The 22897-nt window shown below is 35.1% G+C and overlaps 1 protein-coding gene across 1 annotated transcript in view; it reads right to left on the bottom strand.

The window, feature by feature from the left end:
- The window catches only part of Sol1 (CUB domain-containing protein Sol1), a 276393-nt gene that overhangs the window by 59169 nt on the left and 194327 nt on the right, over positions 1 to 22897 (bottom strand). Inside the window, exon 5 of the mRNA XM_028308406.1 lies at positions 16492 to 16718. Coding sequence (XP_028164207.1) covers positions 16492 to 16718 — 227 coding nt within the window. The remainder of the gene's footprint in view (positions 1 to 16491; positions 16719 to 22897) is intronic.

Here is a 22897-nt window from a genome sequence, read left to right as displayed (position 1 = left end):
GCCTGACTGAATGTGTTAGGGCAGATAGCGTGAAGACGAAACAAATAATATGAGGAAAAAGATTTATGTGAATGGAATAGAGCTAGAATAAGATTCCATAATATTATGTTTGAGTACAACGCGCTGCGCTCGCCCCGAGCCACATGTGCAGCCTGGCTAAGCACTTAAACACAAAATTTAGGCAATGTCACATTAACAATAGATTTGATAATGTTCAAAAATATGACATCTATTTTATTTGTTAATTTTAGGATTTCAATAATTATGACTGCTTGACCACTCAAGTGAAAGTCTAATCAAGTCACTGCCGTAGAAGAAATCATAATTTAAGTACAATTTTTCAGTATTAACAAGTGAATAAATTCTCTACAATGAACAATAGAGCAAGAAAAGCGTAAAGTAATATCACATTGGAAAATCTAATCAACACCGTACACCGTACCCTTGTACGCTTCACCGGACATCTAGTCTATACAAAACATCGATGTTTTCGTTAAGATCGCGTCCCTAGTCCTGAACAAATATTTGTCTGACTTGACTCGAGGATTCACAAAGCACTATTCTATTGGAAAGGATAACAAAGTGGACTTCTACTTTCTACCTTTTGGTTTGATACAAGGAAGAAAAGTATTTCCCGCCGGGAAATTGAGCCCTGGCCAAGTGAAATATCGATGGTACATTTGCTGGACTGGACTTTTAAGGAAACACGTCACTGTCTTGTCTGTTACGTAGGACATATTTTATATTTAAATTTAATGATATTTTTTTAATAATTTAGTAAGCTAATTTTCATGGTGGTTTGCGTACCGAATTGTAATGTTAGCTGTGGTCGCGGGTTCAAATCTCGCACGAGACGTGTTTTAATATTCAAATTCATGATCGTTCATATATATTTTTGTGTACATCTATTGGAATATATTTATCCGTTATCTAGTCACCATACACACGCTCTGTTTAGTTTAGATTTAGGCAATTGCGATTGTTAGAATTTATCTATCGCTTTATTTTACGATTATCGTCCGATTCGAATACATACTACATAGTAATTTTCTGTATGCATCACTATTCCGAAAAACAAGCAAATAAAATTATAGTACGACGTAGAACGAAAGTGGATTACGGAATATCACAGAACGATAAGTTGGAAATATTCGTATAAGTAACCTTTGATTAGGGCCCAACTTTTCTCATTACCGGGAAACGAGTGTCGACATTCATTACCAGTAGATTGCTCTATTTGTTCGCATCCACTAGGAAATTGGTACTAAAAATACCTACATGGTAACACAAAGTTTTCAGTGTGTAGCACGCAACTTTTAACTGATTCACTTTTGTTTTTAAGTAATTAGTAATACGAGATTAGATGCAATAATTAGCAAAGAAATAATTCGTAACAGTCTACTCTAATGTACTCGTAGTTAGTAAATTATGCCTTAATTAAAACCATACAATAATGGTGAATGCAAAACAAATCTGTTTCTGACCGTTACAAATTAGTGGGTAATAAAATTATGTGAAATATCTAGTACCACGAAGTAGTAAGTTATCAGTGTTGTGCACTTTTAACTTTATCAACTATTGATTGATTTCAGAACAAAATGTAGCATTAAGCACTTACGACTTCTATCGAAATGTGCCACTTATTTTATCTTGTAACATACTTACTAGATTGCTATAGATAAAAACCAGTGGTGAAAAATCCCATAAGTTAGAGAAGAAAAGTGTCTAATTTTCTCCCGTAGTCTACAGTATATTCTAGAACTTAATGACTACCGATTTAGTATGTGCACTAGAGTAATTCTAGCAGTCAATTCAGAAAAGTCAAGTCACTAAAATAGGGCACAGTACTGTATCTAATCCAAATAAAAACGAGTAGTTAAAATCCTTAAGTTAGAGCAGAAAAATGTCTATTTCTCCTGTAATCTGCAGAGCTGCAGAGGTATATTCGAGAACTTAATGACTATCAATTTGGTACGTGAACTAGAGTTATTCTTGCACTCAAGTCACTAAAATAGGGCACAGTATCTAGTCCATGTATATGTGCCATTCGGATGCATTGTCCTGGCGTCGTGTGGAATTTTCATACAAATAGTTTCGAGCGATTGTTCGATTATCATATAGATAGATGGGCTCGCGGGTGCCTCTGCGGATTCGATGGACCGTTTACGATTCCTTGGAATCCACACATGAATGCCTTTCGCTTTGACTGCTTCGTGCGATTGTGTATTGAAAGGTGATTTGTTGGGATGTGTTCACGACTTAATTCACGTGTAGTACGAGTGTAATGTAAGGTAATGTCAAGTAATGTAACGTAATGTAACGTAATGTAAAGTATTGTAAGGTAATGTAAGGTAATGTAAGGTAATGTAAGGTAATGTAAGGTGTATCTTATAAGTATTTTTGTTTATAAGGACTGATGGTTAGAAATTCTTACCTGAAAAAAGTTATACTTGTTTTTTTTCGTTACTGACTTGTAGAGCCGTTTGTCTAATAAGACCTTCGCGTGATTGACGTCATTTTATTTATTCATTTTGTAGCACAGTGATTAGCAATTACCCGACAGGCAAGATGTAGGTTCTTAAAGTCACCTGAGATATTTGAACGTTAAAACATAATTTTCTACAGTACAGTCAACAGCACATTATACTACAGATTTGTGTTCTAAATTAGTTCTTTCCAAAAGTGACTCGCTCGTTGCAAACACAAATCTGTTTAACTACACTCGAGCCTTCATTTTATTTTGCATCAACAATCTCTTCAAGCTCGTATTTGTTTTCCACTAAAACATGCACTTGCAGCCCAAAAACCGGTGCAATTAACAAACAAAGTTGTCATGCACTCCCGAGTTGTAACAGTTAAAACATTTTATGTCAGCGCACAAAATGGTTTAACTATTATTATTTCTATTGTACAGCGAACACAATATGATAAACTCCGGTGGAATATTGACGTGCTGCGATACTATGGAGTTTTGCATCTCATTATACAGCAGTTTGGGCAAATTGGACTGACGTTTTGCTACTTTAGGGATGTAGTTGCTGTTAATAAAGATAGTTTTTCTCTGTCTCTGGATATGAGACTAATTTACATTTTGTTACCTCGATAGTTAGTATTTACTATGTAGAGTAGAAATACTACCAATGTATATTACTCATTCATAACCAATTTAGGAAATCTTGTAGTGCTTATTCCTATAGTGCTATGTAATATTGCATAGGCAGTGAACCACCGGGGTGGGTTCCAATTAATGGTTTAATAATGGCTTACTAATTCAACATTTAGTTAATGCTACTAAAAAGTCTCATGCATTCCGTGTGTGCAGGTTCTCTGAGATTAACTAGATAACTAGTTTTCCTATTTTTAGTATCTCCTTAACTATGGTGAAGTTAATTTTAATATTAATCTTTTGTTGCCTTTTTCAGTTCATTGCACTTAAAACTTACTGAAAACAAAGGTGACATGACTCGTTGTTTACCAAACACAGCATAACATAAATGAAATCCAGGCGCGGATCCAGCCCTCAAAAAAGGTTGTGGGCACAGCCACTAAAAATTTTGCAAAGTGAGAGTTGGATTGGAGTACGAACTCACTCACTGAGCGTGAGTGAGTTCGTACTCATCACGCTCGATTTTTTAAAGGCTCATCAGTCAGCCGTTTTTATCATCAGCCTATCAATCTTATTAATAGATCATAATTAAAACAAACAAATTAGGGTTGTGGGCATGCCCACAGTGCCCACAACGGTGGATCCGCGCTTGNTAAATTTTAATGAAATCACTGTGAAATTACCGCTGCCAACTTCACTAAGAACCAAACTTGGTTGATGCCAGCATTTCTTCAGAGATAAACAACGAAGTAATTACGAACAATTTCCTAACAGCATACTTACGTGTAATTTCCTTGTTATAAACACTAAGGAGCAAACTACATAATGTTTGGAATTTGAAAACGAACCGCGTGCCGGGATGGAGTCAACTCATTAACGGAACGAATTGAAAAGTTGGCGAACTCGGGCAAGAACCAACAATAGTGCTGGGACTGAAGGATGCGGAGGGCTGGGGCGCACAGTGCGCAAAAATATTAAGAATAATTTATTTTTGGAACAAATAAAAATAACGCCGCTAAGATAGAATTTACATTTTAAATGCTTAATGTATTTAATTTATGTTTTATTGTACCTGTAGCAGTAAGAACTATCTATTTGTTTATGTATCGATTCTTTGACTACTGTCTAAAAATTAGGCCAAGATGAAGGCCAAAAGCTTTTTCGGAGTAAGTTATAATAACATACTTGAATCTTATGCTTATGCGATTTTAGTAATGTGTCCAGAAGTACTACGTAGAACAAAAGTCCGCTATATGCAATCAGTGTTTATCAAAAAAGAAATGATGGCACTGGTGTGAATTAACATAATGTGACATTATTATTTTCCTTTTTAATTCCATGTCCAGAATCAGCCTTCTTCCTGAAATTTCATGACGCGCTCGGTGTGCCACAATCTTAAGTTACGAGTAACGTAAGTTGATTAAAGTTACCTATCGGTCCGGGCGTATTTACCGCGAACAATATAACACAACGCGTGTTGCTAGAGTCAAACAAAGTAATTTGCCGATTAAATAAATAATAAAATGTTGAACTATCAGTCTATCACACCAATTACCTAGCCCTAAATAAACCACAGTTTGTATAATAGTTGCTACTATTTGTATTCTGTGATAATAGTAAAAAACATTGACTGCATTTTTGATAAGTTTTTAGTAATTTTTATTTTCTATCATTATAACGTATTATGCTTTTTTTCAATTAAACATAGATGACTATAAAAGATATTATGTTGCTTTGAAATTAATAAAGAGAAAATCAATTATTGATATTATTATGTGACGTCACAAAATCAATAGCGAAATCACGTATTAAATTTTGGCAACATACAAAAGTACTACCTATTTTATAGTATACTCAATAGACTTGGCGATTTTGACAACTCATAAAAAGTGCTTTATGCCAAGAGACCTTTTTCAATAACAACGTTAAACATGAACTATAAAAGTGTCCATAAACGAATGGGAAGTGTCGAGCTAGATAAAAGCTTACTAACATTTACTTAGCACTCTGGATAATGCGATGCACGCGTCGAATGCATGTTAATGCTGTTTAAACTTGCTAAGTTATTCAGTTAGCGCGGAAACAGATGTGGCAGCGTGTCGATTTTACACCTCAAATCGTATGTAACAACTGGTAATAGTACATTACATTACGATACTTTTAGTATTGTATTTTAAGTAATAGTGGTAATAGGTACAATACTGAAAATAAAAAGTTGCTACGATTTCATGACTACTAATTAATTTGAAAGCTAAACGCTACCTACTCATTATTATCATCATGACCCAATCTACATTTATAGCAGTTTACTAATGGACATAGGACTCTCCCATAATGCGCTATTTTACTCTGCTTTAGGCTTGTCACATCCAGCGTCCACTTAAAAAGAAGAGGAAAATTCCATAGGAAAGCCTCCACTTAGCTGAAGGGAGTTCTACACTATGCTTGCCGAGTCGCAATCGTCACTCCAAAATCGTGATACTTACTTGGCACTTTATGGGGAAACATCCAGTAGTGGACCGTGACCAAGGTGCTTATGAAGTAACGCGATACCGCACTGCAAAGTATCACAGATAATAATTAGGACAGATACAATCATCTGCAAAATGCATATCTACCAATTAAATATTGGACATAAATGAGTAGGAGGACATATTTTCAATGAAATAATTTTCAACGTATCTATCACAATTGTTAAATATTAAACCCAGTTTCAGAAACGTCTCCTCACACACGCTCGCCCAAAGCCCCTGGATTAGCACGCTCAATTTCAATTCTGTCATGAATGTCTCAAGCATGTCATTAAATGGGCTATGAATGAGTTATCCAGCATTTGAGACACAGATAACATTCGAGGGAAGGGATGTGACGTGACGATAAATGATAATTACAAGTTTGCTTCGTTCGTTTCAACCGAAAGACGGCCTTTGTCCAAGGCCTTCCCCAAGGTTTTCCAAAAAGACCAAGTTTGCCTGATTGATAAAAAAATTGGTAGATCTAAGTACACTTCTTTTTGATTGTTTGTATTGTATGGCTCCGAAAGTACTGGACAGATTTGAAAAATTCATTCACTATTAGAATCCTGAATTAATTTTGATGAACATAGGCGGTACGAAATTCGCCGGGTCAGTTACATCAATATTGATAGGTTTATGTAGAAAATAAAAGTTGTTATTAAAAAAACTATTATTTAGATAAAAATTCCTCAAATAGATAAAAGCGCCGATCGTCTACTGCGAAACATTGTATTTTGATTTCATTGTCTGTCTTCTTATCTTATAAATTATTAACGATAACTTTTATGACGCTTAATTATTTCTTGCTACTTAGTTATCTTTTTAATTTCGGGAATTCGTTCAAGACCTTGGTCACCAAGATTATAGTCAAGTGTTTTTCTCAGGCTGAATGAACTGCACCACCTTATTGACTTTAACATAACCGGTGTTCTTTGTAAGGGGTTTGACAGAATTTTGACGTTTGTTAAAGTTAAGGTGCAACCCAGCCTTAGTAAGCTCTCTATACCGTAAACTGCTTCGCAAACCTTGCTTGGAAAAGTCAATAAATACAAAAATTAAAAATCAGAATGTTTACATCCCTATTTTCGAGTTAAAATATGTATCTTAGGGCAGGTCTTTGGCTTTAAACGTTGAATTGACAAGATTTATTATTCATGACGTTTTATTCTATTCAAAGAGGAAAATCTTAGCACGGATCCAGACAATGCCGGGATTTTTAGGGCTTTCGGCTTTTGTTTTCTCAATTCAATAGCAAAATTGTGGAAAAATTGCTCAATGGAACAATTTTACTGCAATACACTGTGCAGTAGAATACTTGTGGCAACTTGAACCATATGGGCTTAAATATGTATATAAAAAGGAATTTCAATTGAAATCACTGAAAATAATAATTGTAGATGTTCATTTGTAAATCTATTTTTTTTTTTAATAATTTTTGTTTTTGGAGCTGCGTGTTTTTGACAGCAGCTTCAATATTAGGTATTTCTTGTAGCTGTTAGCAAGCTATTAAGGTCTGCACATATAAATTATACTCAATCCCAAATGAGCCAATAATCATAAACATAACGAGAAATGATGGCCGTATTAACTGGCCATTATATCTAGTGCTTCAGTAATGAAATAATTCACACAACTATAGCGGAATGGATGAGGCGTCAATTTGGAGGTGATTGATGTTGTATTTAATAGATTAGACTGCAGGCTTTTTTGACAAAGAGTTTGTGATCGAGTTAAGGTACAAATACTAAATTAGAAAAGAAAATTTTGAATGTTCATTTCCTAGATCATTATTGTTAGGTACAACAAAAATATTTAGCCGTCTCCTAACTAAACTAGCTAGATGATTAACGTTTAAAGTTAGTCGATGGTGTAACCTAGCTTTAGTCTACCCTAAAGGGTTATTTTTTTCCCTTAATAGACAGTAGAATGATGGGTGGAACCTATAAGTAAGAACCTGATTGCCACCATAATTATTTTGAGACTAATTGGAACAAGGGACTTTCCACGGTAATCGAATTAATTTAGGAATAAGAACATTTTGTTAAAACTACACAAAATCGTAGTTGAGACACTAACTTGACAAATAGTGGTAGTAATAGTATTACAATCAAAATAATAGGTATAGATAATGCACTTGTAGCAAGCCAACTTTGGAGCTTGTTTGTTAATATTTAGAGGCTGAAACAAAGTTTGGTGCAGTTGAATAAACTAAAACAAAATGTTTTTGTTTGTTCCACAACTGCTAATTAAGCAACAGTTGAAAAACTCCATTATGTTCACTAAAATGTTTCCTGTGTAATTATATCGCTTCATTTTCAAACTGCGAGGAGTTATAACTGGACTTACCTCTTTTTACTGAAATAATATTGCTGTTTGATTTTTAATTCTCACTACGGATGGATACTGCAAAGATAAAAAACTTCATATGAATCTAATAATTGATAACACTGGACAATCCACTGTATGTAACATTGGACCTGCCATAGAAACCAAAGAGGCATAAAGTCAAACTACATAGAGTTGATTGTCGATTCAATCGAACATTGCGAATGTCGGTGAATGGTCGGGATGACAACGCGCATAAGTGTAATCCTCGTCTCATCAGCTTACGTGCGATTGGACAAAGGACTGGGCCAAGCGTGTGTCAGCACGTGAAATATTGCGCAGGATCGAACTTAGGGCTTTTGGGGGTCAATTACAATTGAGGCGTAATTTATAACCATATTGCTGGATATTTGGGTTTTGAATGGCTGTGTCATTTGATTTTATAGCGTTTTATGTTCCTTCTTAGTAGTGTTTGTAATTCATTGGTATGTTTCTTATTAAGAATAAGAATAAATTTATTTATAATATTCATTACATGTCAAATTATGAAATTACCAATATAGATTATTAATAATAGTCAATTGCTGCAGAATAAATACAAATGATCATGTCCAATAAACATTTTTACTTTTTAACAACATTTCTAACCAGAATCTATTAAAATTTATGCCAAAATAAATATAATCATAGCAACCTATATTTAACCCAAAATAACAAGTTGTGATACGAAAAGACGAACAACTAACTAAACTTGCGGCTACAAATTAACTATAGCACTGGAGTATGAGCAGCGCAGTGCCTGTTTGTTAGACTCTAGTCTCAATTTAGGCCTCGGTTAAGCCCTTAATCCAGCCCTGTCCCAGCGGCTAACAAAGCGAATCTCTGTCAAGTTTTAGAGCAGGTTTATTAGACCGTAGGGAGTTCGACACCCTAACGAACATTGATATTTGACAAATACGCAACCGTTGGCTGAGTTTTCGCATTGTCAGCGAATTGGACGTTTAATGCGTGATTTATTGTAAGGCTAGTAGAATTGTGGGCCACTATTGGCTTTATTGTTGGCACGCGTCTATCATTGAATAATCGGTCGGCTGATTTTCGAATATCAATTCGAATTGATCGCTTAATCGTTCGGGTTTGCTGAATATATTTTTACAGAGTATTTTTTTACATATAGTACTTATGTGTATTAGTACGTACTTATGTACTTATGTGTATTAATAAGTACTCATGTCTACATATCGTTAGAACAAGTGTATCAGTCATAGGTACCTACTCACTCCGTTGGTGAGATTTTCACGACAAGTTTTCTATCAAAAGGTACCTTATCTTATCTTATCTGTTAATGTAAAGTATACTTATTTTCAAAACATTTACGAAAGTATACCTTATGAATGTTATCTAAAATACCCAGTAACATTTGAGGTATTCAAACTGAAATCATCAATAACCCCCAAAGCCTACAGCATATGCATGCATGGATAGTTAGACTGTTTGTGCCTTAAAGCTAAATTTCCGTCTATCGAACTCCAACAATGCCACCTTGTAAATTCACCATAAACAAGAAAGAACAGTAGGACAGCTACTTTTATAGGCATAGGAATTCCATTGTGCCAGTAATAGGTTACACACGAAAATAAAATAAAAACTAATAAACATTGGTCTTGAAAGTTCGACGCGAACGTGCCCTTTTTGATGCTCACTTGTTAAAATATCGATTTGTTGCATTCCTATTATATTTTTTCTTTGTTCATTTGTTTTTGTACGTTTTGTATTTATTTGCCGTAGTTCATTTGTTTTTTGCTGTACATGTTATTAATGTTTAAGAGTGAAAGGAGAAACCTTCTTGGTACTTCTAAATTTTGCATGGCGGTTCCTTTTAGAACCTAGGTGATCACTAAGACGGGATTTTGGAGGGGGTAAAAAGGAGTCCACGCGTACGAAGTCGCGGGCGGCCGCAGTAGTGGTATGAGCATTCAGAGGTTAGTTTCTGAGCTTGAATCAGGCCTTCTCTTTTCCATTATATTGTGCCTTGCATGTTTACATGAACATTTCAGGGTATTTCACCGCCAACGGTAGATTTAATCGAAACCATTTTACACTTCAGCGTGGCCTTTATAATTTATAGCCGTCATTTCCTAGAAATTTTGGCGTTGGGTAAATGTTAGTGTTTAATGTTAGGCTTCGTACTAAAATCATAATGATGTAGGTAGGTATATGAGTTTCATCTGTTATGAAAGTGCTTATACGTTACAATATGTGTTTTGATATGAATATTGGTGGTTTCAGATAGCTACGATTTAATTTATGCACGTAGCTTAGGTTTAATATTATAATGTTTAGTAGAATTTTAACCAAAACATGGCATGTGGAAAAAATCAGTTGAAGATAGGGTCTAAAGACAAATTTTAAAGTAGTGTGTAGGAACTAGGATTACGTTTACTCTATTTAAAACTAAACTCCAAAGGAAGCTATTGCAGTCGTCCTTGGCAGAAGTATCGTTCGTTTCAGCCAAATGACGTCCACTGCTGGACAAAGGCCTCCCCCAAGGTTTTCCACAATGAACGGTCCTGCGCTGCCCNCTAGAGTCAAAAAAAGTAATTTGCCGATTAAATAAATAATAAAATGTTGAACTATCAGTCTATCACACCAATTACCTAGCCCTAAATAAACCACAGTTTGTATAATAGTTGCTACTATTTGTATTCTGTGATAATAGTAAAAAACATTGACTGCATTTTTGATAAGTTTTTAGTAATTTTTATTTTCTATCATTGTAACGTATTATGCTTTTTTTCAATTAAACATAGATGACTATAAAAGATATTATGTTGTTTTGAAATTAATAAAGAGAAAATCAATTATTGATATTATTATGTGACGTCACAAAATCAATAGCGAAATCGCGTTTAAATTTTGGCAACATATAAAATTACTACCTATTTTATAGTATACTCAATAGACTTGGCGATTTTGACAACTCATAAAAAGTGATTTATGCCAAGAGACCTTTTTCAATAACAACGTTAAACACGAACTATAAAAGTGTCCTTAAACGAATGGGAAGTGTCGAGCTAGATAAAAGCTTTGTAACATTTACTTAGCACTCTGGATAATGCGATGCACGCGTCGAATGCATGTTAATGCTGTTTAAACTTGCTAAGTTATTCAGTTAGCGCGGAAACAGATGTGGCAGCGTGTCGATTTTACACCTCAAATCGTATGTAACAACTGGTAATAGTACATTACATTACGTTACTTTTAGTATTGTATTTTAAGTAATAGTGGTAATAGGTACAATATACTTATTGAAAATAAAAAGTTGCTACGACTTCATGACTACTAATTAATTTGAAAGCTAAACTACCTACTCTTTATTTCATCATCGTTCAATCTATAGCAGTCTACTAATGGACACAGGACTCTCCCAATACGCGCCATAATACCCTGTCTTCGGCTTATCGCTACCAGCGTCTTTTCGTAAGTCTTCACTCCACCTAGCTGAAGGGTATTCTACACTACACTTGAAGAGTCGCGACTCTCCAAAAGATAGTAGTAGTAGCTGAATGAAAAACAGAGGATTGACCGATGTGATTATGAAATAAGGCGATAAAATGTACTCTAGAATCATACGTCCGTATTCACTAACATTACTATGAGGTCTCATAGTGCGCGTGGACGCTGCTTCACTTAAGCAAGCATCGTTGGTGAATACGGGCGTTAGAGTGGGCCCAGTTGTTGGGAGAAAAAATATTTAAATATGCAATCCAGCGACTTGGCCAGTGTCATCTGCAAAATGCATATCTACCAATTAAATAGGAATCATTTTCGACATAAGATTATCTATCACAATTATTAAACATTCAACCCAGTTTCAGAAACTTCTCCTCACACACGCTCGCCCAAAGCCCCTGGATTAGCACGCTCAATTTCAATCCTGTCATGAATGTCTCAAGCTGTTGATCATGTCATTAAATGGGCTATGAATGAGTTATCCAGCATTTGAGAGAGAGATAACATTTGAGGGAAGGGATGTGACATGACGGTAAATATTAGTTACAGTTTTGTTGATTGAATGACAGTAAATAAATAAATAAGTAAACATCCTTGGACATTTTACACTGCGCCTCTAGGTCCAAACTAAGCAAAGCTTGTACTATGGGTATTAGATAACTGATATAAACAAACTTAAATTGGTAGATATACCTAAGTACACTTTTAAACTAATATTTCAAAGAGGAACGATTTTTATGGTTTGTATTGAATAGGCTCCGAAACTACTGGAGCGAGTTGAAAAATTCATTCAAATTTTTATTCTGACGAACATAGGCATATTTACCTATAATAATCATATCCATGCGAAGCCGGGGCGGGCCGCTAGTTTAACAAAAACTTTGATAGTTTGTCTTATTTCTTAGAAAATAAAGTTATTTGATAACTATTATTTTGATAAAAATTCCTCAAATAGATAAAAGCAACGATCGTCTACTGCGAAACATTGTATTTTGATTTCATTATCTTTCTTCTTATCTTATAAATTATTAACGATAACTTTTATGACGCTTAATTATTTCTTGGTACTTATTTATCTTTTTAATTTCGGGAATTCGTTCAAGACCTTGGTCACCAAGAAACCAGTGAAGTGTTTTTCTCAGGCTGAACTGCACCACCTTATTTTAACCGTAACTTTAACATAACCGGTGTTTTTTGTATGGAGTTTGACAGAATTTTGACTTTTGTCAAAGTTAAGGTGCAACCCAGGCTTAGTAGGCTCTCTCTACCGTGAACTGCTTTGTACACCTTGGTCGGAAAACTAAATAAATAAATACGAAAACAAAAAATCTGAATGTTTAAATCCCTATTTTCGAGTTAAAATATGTATCTTAGGGCAGGTCTTTGGCTTTAAACGTTGAATTGACAAGATTTATATTCATGACGTTTTATTCTATTCAAAGAGGAAATCTTAGCACAGATCCTGACAATGCCGGGATTTTTAGGGCTTTCGCCTTTTGTTTTCGCAATTCAATAGCAAAATTGTGGAAAAATTGCTCCATAGAATAATTTTATTGCAATACTTACACTGTGCAGTAGAATACTTGTGGCAATTTGAACTATGCACTTGTAATTATAGAATTAGAATTTAATTTTAGAAAACTGAAAATGTTTGATGTTCAATTGTTTCTTAAAAATGACTTTTTTGATTTTGGAACAGATTTTTACTTCGTGACTTTGACAGCTGCTTGAATATTATTTCTTGTAGCTGTTTGCAAGCTATTAAGGTCTGCACTATAAATTATACTCAATCCCAAATGAGTCAATAATCATAAACATAACGAGAAATGATGGCCGTATTAACTGGCCATTATATCTAGTGCTTCAGTAATGAAATAATTCACACAACTATAGCGGAATGGATGAGGCGTCAATTTGGAGGTGATTGATGTTGTATTTAATAGATTAGACTGCCGGCTTTTTTGACAAAGAGTTTTGATCGAGTTAAGTTTCAAATACTAAGTTAAAAAACAAATTGAACGTTAAATATCTAGATATTAATTTCAATAAATAAATAATTACAACAAACTATTTTGCTTTCTCCTAACTTATAACTCGCTAGATGATTAACGTTTAAAGTTAGTCAATGGTGTAACTTAGCTTTAGTCTACCCTAAAGGGTTATTTTTTTCCCTTAATAGACAGTAGAATGATGGGTGGAACCTATAAGTAAGTAAGTACCTGATTGCCACCATAATTATTTTGAGACTAATTGGAACAAGGGACTTTCCGCGGTAATCGAATAAGAACATTAATGTTAACTACACAAAATCGAATCGTAGTTGACACACTTGATGTTAAATAGTGGTAGTAATACGTATTACAATCAAAATAATAGGTATAGATAATGCACTTGTAGCAAGCCAACTTTTGAGCTTGTTTTGTTAATATTTAGAGGCTGAAACAAAGTTTCGTGCAGTTGAATAAACTAAAACAAAATGTTTCTGTTTGTTTCACAACTGCTAATTAAACAACAGTTGAAAAACTCCATTATGTTCACTAAAATGTTTCCTGTGTAATTATATCGCTTCATTTTCAAACTGCGAGGAGTTATACTACCCTTAGGTACTTATCTCTTTTTACTGAAATAATATTGCTGTTTGATTTTTAATTCTCACTATGAATGGATAGGTACTGCAAATATAAAAAACTTCATTCGAATCTATTGATTGATAACACTGGACAATCCACTGTATACATATAACATTGGACCTGTCATAGAAACCAAAGAGGCATAAAGTCAAACGACATAGAGTTGATTGTCGATTCAATCGAACATTGCGAATGTCGGCGAATGGTCGGGATGACAACGCGCATAAGTGTAATCCTCGTCTCATCAGCTTACGTGCGATTGGACAAAGGACTGGGCCAAGCGTGTGTCAGCACGTGAAATATTGCGCAGGGTCGAACTTAGGGCTTTGGGGGTCAATTACTATTGAGGCGTAATTTATAACCATACTGCTGGATATTTGGGTTTTGAATGGCTGTGTCATTTGATTTTATAGCGTTTTATATTCCTTCCTAGTAGTATTAGTAATAATAATAATCATTGTTATGTGTCTTGTTTTTACTTTTTAACACCGTTTCTAACCAGAATCTACTAAAAATATCCTAAAATAAATATAATTTATAGCAACTTATATTTAACCCAAAATACAGATAAATAACAGATTGTGATACGAAAAGACGAACAACTAAACTTGCGACTAAAATTAACTTGATATAACACTGGAGTATGAGCAGCGCAGTGCCTGTTTGTTAGTCTCTAGTCACAATTTAGGCCTCGGTTAAGCCCTTAATCCAGCCCTGTCCCAGCGGCTAACAAAGCGAATCTCTGTCAAGTTTTAGAGCAGGTTTATTAGACCGTGGGGAGTTCGACCGAGTTCACCCTAACGAACATTGATATTTGACAAATACGCAACCGTTGGCTGAGTTTTCGCATTGTCAGCGAATTGGACGTTTAATGCGTGATTTATTGTAAGGCTAGTAGAATTGTGGGCCACTATTGGCTTTATTGTTGGCACGCGTCTATCATTGAATAATCGGTCGGCTGATTTTCGAATATCAATTCGAATTGATCGCTTAGTCGTTCGGGTTTGCTGAATATATTTTTACAGAGTATTTTTTTACATATAGTACTTATGTGTATTAGTACGTACTTATGTGTATTAATAAGTACTCATGTCTACATATCGTTAGAACAAGTGTATCAGTCATAGGTACCTACTCACTCCGTTGGTGAGATTTTCACGACAAGTTTTCTATCAAAAGGTACCTTATCTTATCTTATCTGTTAATGTAAAGTATACTTATTTTCAAAACATTTACGAAAGTATGTAACCTTATGAATGTTATCTAAAATACCCAGTAACATTTGAGGTATTCAAGCTGAAATCATCAATAACCCCCAAAGCCTACAGCATATGCATGCATGGATAGTTAGACTGTTTGTGCCTTAAAGCTAAATTTCGAACTCCAACAATGCCACCTTGTAAATTCACCATAAACAAGAAAGAACAGTAGGACAGCTACTTTTATAGGCATAGGAATTCCATTGTGCCAGTAATAGGTTACACACGAAAATAAAATAAAAACTAATAAACATTGGTCTTGAAAGTTCGACGCGAACGTGCCCTTTTTGATGCTCACTTGTTAAAATATCGATTTGTTGCTTTCCTATTATATTTTTTCTTTGTTCATTATTTTTTTTAAAAAAGATTATTAGTAATTTGTTATTACACAAATTACTAATACCCCCGTTAGCCCCTCGTACTAAGCCAAATATGCTTGTGTCACGAGTGAGCTCACCACAATAGTCGAGCGGCGGCTCGACTATTTTTACAAGCTTTTTATTACTTTTTTATTATTTGTTTTTGTACTTACGTTTTGTATTGGTACTTCATTTGTTTTTTGCTGTACGTAATGGTAAAAATTATTTCAGGGGCTAGTTTCTGCGCTTGAATCAGGCCTACTGTTTTCCATTATAATGTGCCTTGCATGTTTACATGAACATTTCAGGGTATTTCACCGCCAACGGTAGATTTAATCAAAACCATTTTACACTTCAGCGTGGCCTTTATAATTTATAGCCGTCATTTCCTAGAAATTTTGGCGTTGGGTAAATGTTAGTGTTTACTTTAATGTTGGGCTTCGTACTAAAATCATAATGATATAGGTACGTACGTATATCAGTTTCATCTATAATGAAAGTGCACGTTTAATTATGAGTTTGGATTAGAATATGGAAAGTATTGGTTGATTCAGATAGCTATATTTAATTTATGCATGTAGCTTGTATGCTGTGTACTAGAATTTTTACCAAAAGTAACATGGCATGTGGGAAAAATTAGTTGAACAAATTGACAAGTGTTTTGTAGGATATGTTTATCCTATTTAAAGTAAACTCCAAAGGAAGCTATTGCAGTCGTCCTCGGCAGAAGAATGCATAATGTACATGCCCACAAAAATAATGTATTAATATCTAAGTACTCACGTCTATCAATAAAGCTATACGTCCCCACGAAGCCAGTGGCGTTGTTCTGCTTGGGCCCCGTGTGGAACTCTAAGACCAGGGCCGGCCCGGGGGAGTACAGGGCCGGCGGCGCGTCGGCCCGGCCCCCGCAGAGCTCGCGGGCCCACGCTGAGCGCTCGCTGACGGCCCCAGGGGGCCCGGGGCCCTGCACCTCCCAGTACACCTTGAGGTAGTCTCCGCGGACGCAGCTGAAACAATTGAAAAGGAGGTTAGTTGTGGTAAAATTTTAAATCAGGCGAAAGCACTTTGAATGATTTTTTGCAATCAAAAGTGGTTTTGACTAACGCCCTTGGTCAAAACCAAGAGCATCAGTTAAAACCACTTTTGACTGATTTTAGCAGTAAAAAGTGGTTTTTACCGACTACGAGGTTTGACTGTAACATAGATATGGGGTAAAGTAGATACAGATCTGCCAGATCAGATCTGCACAGTAATAGCAGTTTACTCCTACTTTCAAGAGACTCTGGAACTCTAAAAAGTGTTGGGAAAGACACCAAGAGGCCAGAAAGTTCTCTTCACATTTTTATGCTTAGGTTATTTAAGGTTCTCAATGATAGAGAGTTATTGATAGATGTATCTAATTTCTTCATACAGAACTGAAGTGTAACTTATAAGTAGTATCAATGAGTCTCCCCAAAAAGATTTACTAGAAAATAACATGAACTTCGTGATATTTTCGTCGTAGGTTGCACTATCTATGTAGTATGTATAAGATTCGTCCTTGGAAAGTCAACAACGAGATAAAACATAAAACAAAGGTACAGAGGAAGGCAGCGGGGTGCCTGTTTTATACACGGCTGACGTTGAAAAAGGTTCATATCATACCCTTTCTTAGCATTTTCAGAATCATGTGCTCACCGGAGAGAAAATTATACTTAGATTTATAATTCACTCGGTACAAAGGTACCCAATAAAATGTTTATTGAACCTTTAAATATCTCAAGAGAAACACGATCTTCATTTAATTAGCACTGAAAATATCAAGTAGTTATAAGAACGACACTCATTAAATTCGCCTATATTAATTTGGACCATCTAAGCGTCTTGAATAACAACTGTGATTGAAACTTTTGTAAGTCTACGACCTTTTCAAAACGTCAACAGACTGAAAATTAAAATATGTGTCCAATAATGAGTCTGTGAAAGTTCACCTTGCTTTAATATAAAGATGACTCTATTTTTGATAAGACAGAATAGAATTGCATACGAAAATTTCTTGAATAAAATTTATGTCTTTGGCTGGGTTGCACCATCTTACTTTAACTTTGACAAACGTCAAAAATCTGTCAAATTCCATACAAAAAACACCGGTTATCGTCGTATTTACGGTCAAAGTTAGGTGATGCAACTCAGCCTTTGTGTTTTTACAATTGTTAGGTAACAACTATGTACGGGATTTCTTCCATGTTACTTTTTATACGCCATAACACAAGTCACAGTTTTATACGCCATAATCACGGATTAAATATAAGGAAATGGTTATTAGATTAGTAGACAAATAAGGGTTCCTTGTCAGGACTACGGAACCCTATAATTATAACCCTATAATTATATTACGATAATTCATTAGTAATATTTTAGATATTGTGGTGGTTCAAACAATACGACACACACGATAAATGACCATTTGTTATGCCATTGGGAAGATAAAAAATTACATTATTCGATTGAGGTTACCAATGTTCACCACAGGTCCATTGATGTATGAAAAACTCTTCTTTAGGCTCTAATAATATTCGAAGCAAACTAAAAATCTATTTCGTTATTGAATTTCAGGGCTCAACTCACAATTTCCCGGGATTCCCACAGCCTTCAAGGACAATATTTTAAAATGAACAGGCATTAACGTCACTATCGGATGGTTTATTGAGAATCGCTCGCTGAGGCAGGGTTTAGTGTCTTCGTTTATGAAATAACGTCACTAAGACCTTAATGCACTTTGATATTTTGAAAATTGAAACAACAATGAGAGCACTTTTAAAATTGTAAAGTTATAAAATGCACACTGAAGTTAGAAGCTTATTTAGAACTTTTAATTAGCCGATAAAAGTGGTCATAATAATCTGTCACCTGAGAATTATCTTTTTTGACTGCGGAGAAGTAGTCGTAGAGATATCAGTTATAATGAAACAAGTAAAACTTGTTTTTTAAGGCTCAGCGAGCAAATAATGTTTGAATCTATAAATGGGATTTAATATTTCGTACTCTAGCTAAACAGATATTGATTTCCCAATTAGTTTTCATTATTCAAGAATTAAATAGTTCTGTGTATAATTTTGTTTTGATGTATTCAAACGCTTTGAAACTTGATCAAACTCATTTCAAGTCGGCTCATTCATAAAACTCATTTATAATGTTGAAATTACAACCATTTCTGAATTTGTTTAGCTCTGAAGACTATTAAAAATATTTTTGCTAAATTCATCAATGTCAAACGTAAATCAGTTTTCGTGAAATATTTTAATTTTAAGCGCCAGAGATGTATTACTTTCTGTACAGTTACAATAGTCTATTGAAAATTAAATTGCGATAACCATCGATAATTCATATAGACTAAGAGCTAGAGAACGCCAGACCTACGTGATTTTATAAAAGCTGTAAGTTTGTCAGCGTATGCTCCCAATATAGGATCTCTATAGGATCAATATAGGAAAATCTGATTTTTATATATAATATTTGGGCAACAATTAGAAGTAGTTTCCCCAACAGCCAGTCAGTTTTGACAGTTCCAACTCCTTGCCAGACAGTTTTTTAGGGTAGCTGCCAAAGTCACGATGACCCAAACTTCATAATTCACCAACATTATATCCTATATTGGGAGCATACGCTGACAAACTTTCGCTTTTATAAAATGACATAGGTCTGGCGTTCACTAGCTCTTAGTCTAATATGCATACTGAATACAGAATGTGCAAATGTATTTTATGCATGTGGCTAAAATTACCGGTGGTTGTAATATTTCAAGGCTGAAAAATGATGACAATTTACGATTCTGTATGCAAATCCGACTCGACTGCGTAAACCGACCGTTTATAATTTTCAATATTCATCCTATATACTATTTATTCTTCTATCAATTAATGTATGTTTACAAACATGAATAAAACATAATTATTTTGGTGACTGTTTTCAGAAGAATGATATTTCAGCCTTGTTACAAAATTTGCTAAAAGCTCTAAAGACGAGACTTAGCTTGGAGATGGAGGTTTATGTACCTAAGCTTAAACAAAGTGGCAAATCAGCGCTCAAATAAACTTTCTGACTTTTACCAGTTTATTATGCTTTTAAATTTTTAACGAGGAATCTCTTGATCTGCATTTCACCTGATGTAACGTGATAATCAAACCGAAGGTTTTTAGCTTCACCCAGAATCCTCAACCACAGATTAACTGGCTATCTTACCTGTAACTGTGGAATAAAATAATGCTGTTAACAATGTTATTATGGCGACAGACTGAGGTAACATGGTGGCAGCTAGGCAGGCGGATTTAAAACAAGCCCTACCACCAACCAAATCGAAAAAGAAAAACCTACCCTGGGACTTTGGTGATTAATCATAAGCGCCATAATATTAGATTAGATCGTTCCTACCACCTTAATACTGAAAAATAAGCACCTTCACTTAACTCACACCATCAAACAATAATTAATCAATCACGGTCCGATAAATCAATAACTAGAACAACCGAAAATAAAGTTCGCTTAGTGACGGCCGGGCAATCATAGGGATTATTGAGGCCATTAGCCGCACTACCCGGGTAGTGTCAGAAACACCCACATCTGAGGATTGATGGCGGGTGATATGAGAATGTTCTGTCTGCGATTGTCTTGAGGGGTTAAGGTCGGAAAAAGCGGTGTTGAACGGTTCATACCTCAAGGAGTATATTTTGCTTCTGAAAGTATGAATAATCAGCAATAGATGACAAACTTAAAGGTTGAGTCAAAAATGATGGGGTAGAGTCATGAAAAGTTCTTGTGAAAAAAAACGTAGGTACACTAAATGAACATTTATAAACATCTTTATTTGTTTTATTTTTAGGGATTACAAACTCTGTATTACAGAAATTGACTTATAAGATAGACTTATGTGTATACGTGATTACGCATCTAATGCAAAAAATTCAAGGAAAAAATGTCCACTACTGAAAATTCATAGACACCCTTATTGATATTCAGTGCGAAAGATTTATAGAGACCTACATCTAATCATTTGAACGTATATGAAAAAAGGTCTATCACAACTGGAATATAGTTGAGGATTGTTATTAAGAAAACTAACAAACTATGGTACACCAAGACATACCAAGATAATTTCTGAAGACTATAAGTAGGTACTAACTGGTAGTTATAAATGGTGCTATTTTATTTTGCAACAAATTGCCAGTTGGTTTGGAAAATTATTACCTAAAAGTACCAGTTGGTTTGGAAAATTATTACCTAAAAGTACCAGTTGATTTGGAAAATTATTACCTACAAGTACCTAATCTAAAAGATTATAATATTTTCGTGTACTGTTTACAGGCTCATAATATTTAGCTTAATTTTCACTTACAAAGGAACATGTTATTAATATCTGTTGTAGCAAGCATAGTTTATAAAGCAATTAGTATCCATATTTCCGCACTTTGCATGCGCTAATTTGTTATTAAAAACATCAGAAACTCATTTTCTGTTTTGCGTTATATAATGGAAATTTCTAATTAATTAATAATGTATGAGCTAACCGAAATGATTGACGTAAACTCGATGGTCATAAAATAACTAAGTGTACCGTTGTATTTTTCCGACATAGGCCGGCTTATATTTTTGTGTCCATTTAGTTAAATCCTAAAACAAAAATGGTTTCCATTGTAGCGTCCACTTACCAAAGCTGTTAACTAAAAGCTTTGTTCAAATAAAGTGCGCCACAAAATCGGTTGAAAGGCAAAAAATAAAGAGACAACCTCTTCTCCCAGCCTCTCGAGTTAGTACAATCTTATCGACGATCGTAATGCCGGTGACAGCCCATTTTTTAAGAGCACCCCTACCTAAGAGCCAAAGCACATGATGCGTTTTGCCGCGCACCGCAAAGATTCTGCCGTATCGTGTGACGCGGCGCCGCACCGTTCGTGTATTCGCCACAGATATTTCTATCTAAGACGACGCAGCGGTGTCGCATCGCCGCGCCGTCGCAAGGGATCGTGTGCCTTGGCTATAACTCAATCGCATAGAAATGACAAGTTACTTACGGTTCTCAAGGTGAGAATTTTGTCTCCGTGTTGGTAGAAACAAAATGATTTATTAAAGGAACACCTCGAATTAATGATTGAGTTTTTCGCTTTATGTTTTATTTAGCAGCGGGAAAAAGTTTCCGTCCACTCGCAATTGAGTGGTATAAATGGCTTGAATGTTGTTTTGGTTTGTTATGAGCGGAACTTTGTTGGGTGTTTAACCGAGACTGCTCGCGAATTCAAAGTCAAAAGTTTCTTTATTTGTTTAGATTTTTTTATTTACATCACCTTTAAAAAGATTTTTAATGTAGTATGTATAAATGTTGCCCTAGGTTTTTCGAAAAGCCTTAGCCCTAGCCCAAGAGAGATCATTTATGAAAAAATATAAATTCATTTTAAAGAAAATGAATTTATATTTAACTCAGGTCAGCAATTTAGTTTTATTCAAGTTCAAAAAATAAGGAAAAGTTTATTTATCAAATCCTGAACACAAAGCTTTTTTGTTTACACTGCATCACATAGCTGCATTTCCATACACGTTTGTGTTTGCAGTTTGACATAACTTAACCCCTCAAACTGCATTTCACGGCTGCGTAACAATGAAACCCAGTTCACTTGCTAGTTCGGATCAGATTTGCAATTCGCAGCGTGCCGCGGCACACAGTGGCCGCCGTAATCGACGGCTCAACATGTTGTTCGCTGGAATTTGCGTCCAGAGATCGACCTCAATCAACACGGCGCAATGTGCGCGCGACTGTCTTCTGTTTTACGATAAGCAATTTCGGGCATGCACTGAAGGCCAAATGAATGATCGGGGATTTGTTTCTTGCATGTGTGCAACTACCGTCGTATCTTTGACATGTAAATGAAAATAATAGATTACTATTTGAAATGTTATTTACTTACAAGTTTCGGTTCAGATTTGTAATTCGCAGCGTGCCGCGGCACACAGTCGCCGTCGTAATCGACGGCTCAACATGTTGTTCGCTGGAATTTGCGTCCAGAGATCGGGCTCAATCAACACGGCGCAATTGTCTTTTGTTTTACGGGAAGCAATTTCGGGCACGCACTGAAAGCCAAATGATGAACGGCCATTTGTTTCTTGTATGTGTGCAACTACTTGCATATCATTAACGCTGTCTAAATGGAAAGTTAAT

This window comes from Ostrinia furnacalis, unplaced genomic scaffold (assembly GCF_004193835.3).
Source record: "Ostrinia furnacalis isolate ACB-3 unplaced genomic scaffold, ASM419383v2 OfSCF2419, whole genome shotgun sequence".
NCBI lineage: Eukaryota > Metazoa > Arthropoda > Insecta > Lepidoptera > Crambidae > Ostrinia > Ostrinia furnacalis.
The sequence above is the reverse complement of the archived record's forward strand: the minus strand, read 5'-3'. Positions and strand labels throughout refer to the sequence as shown.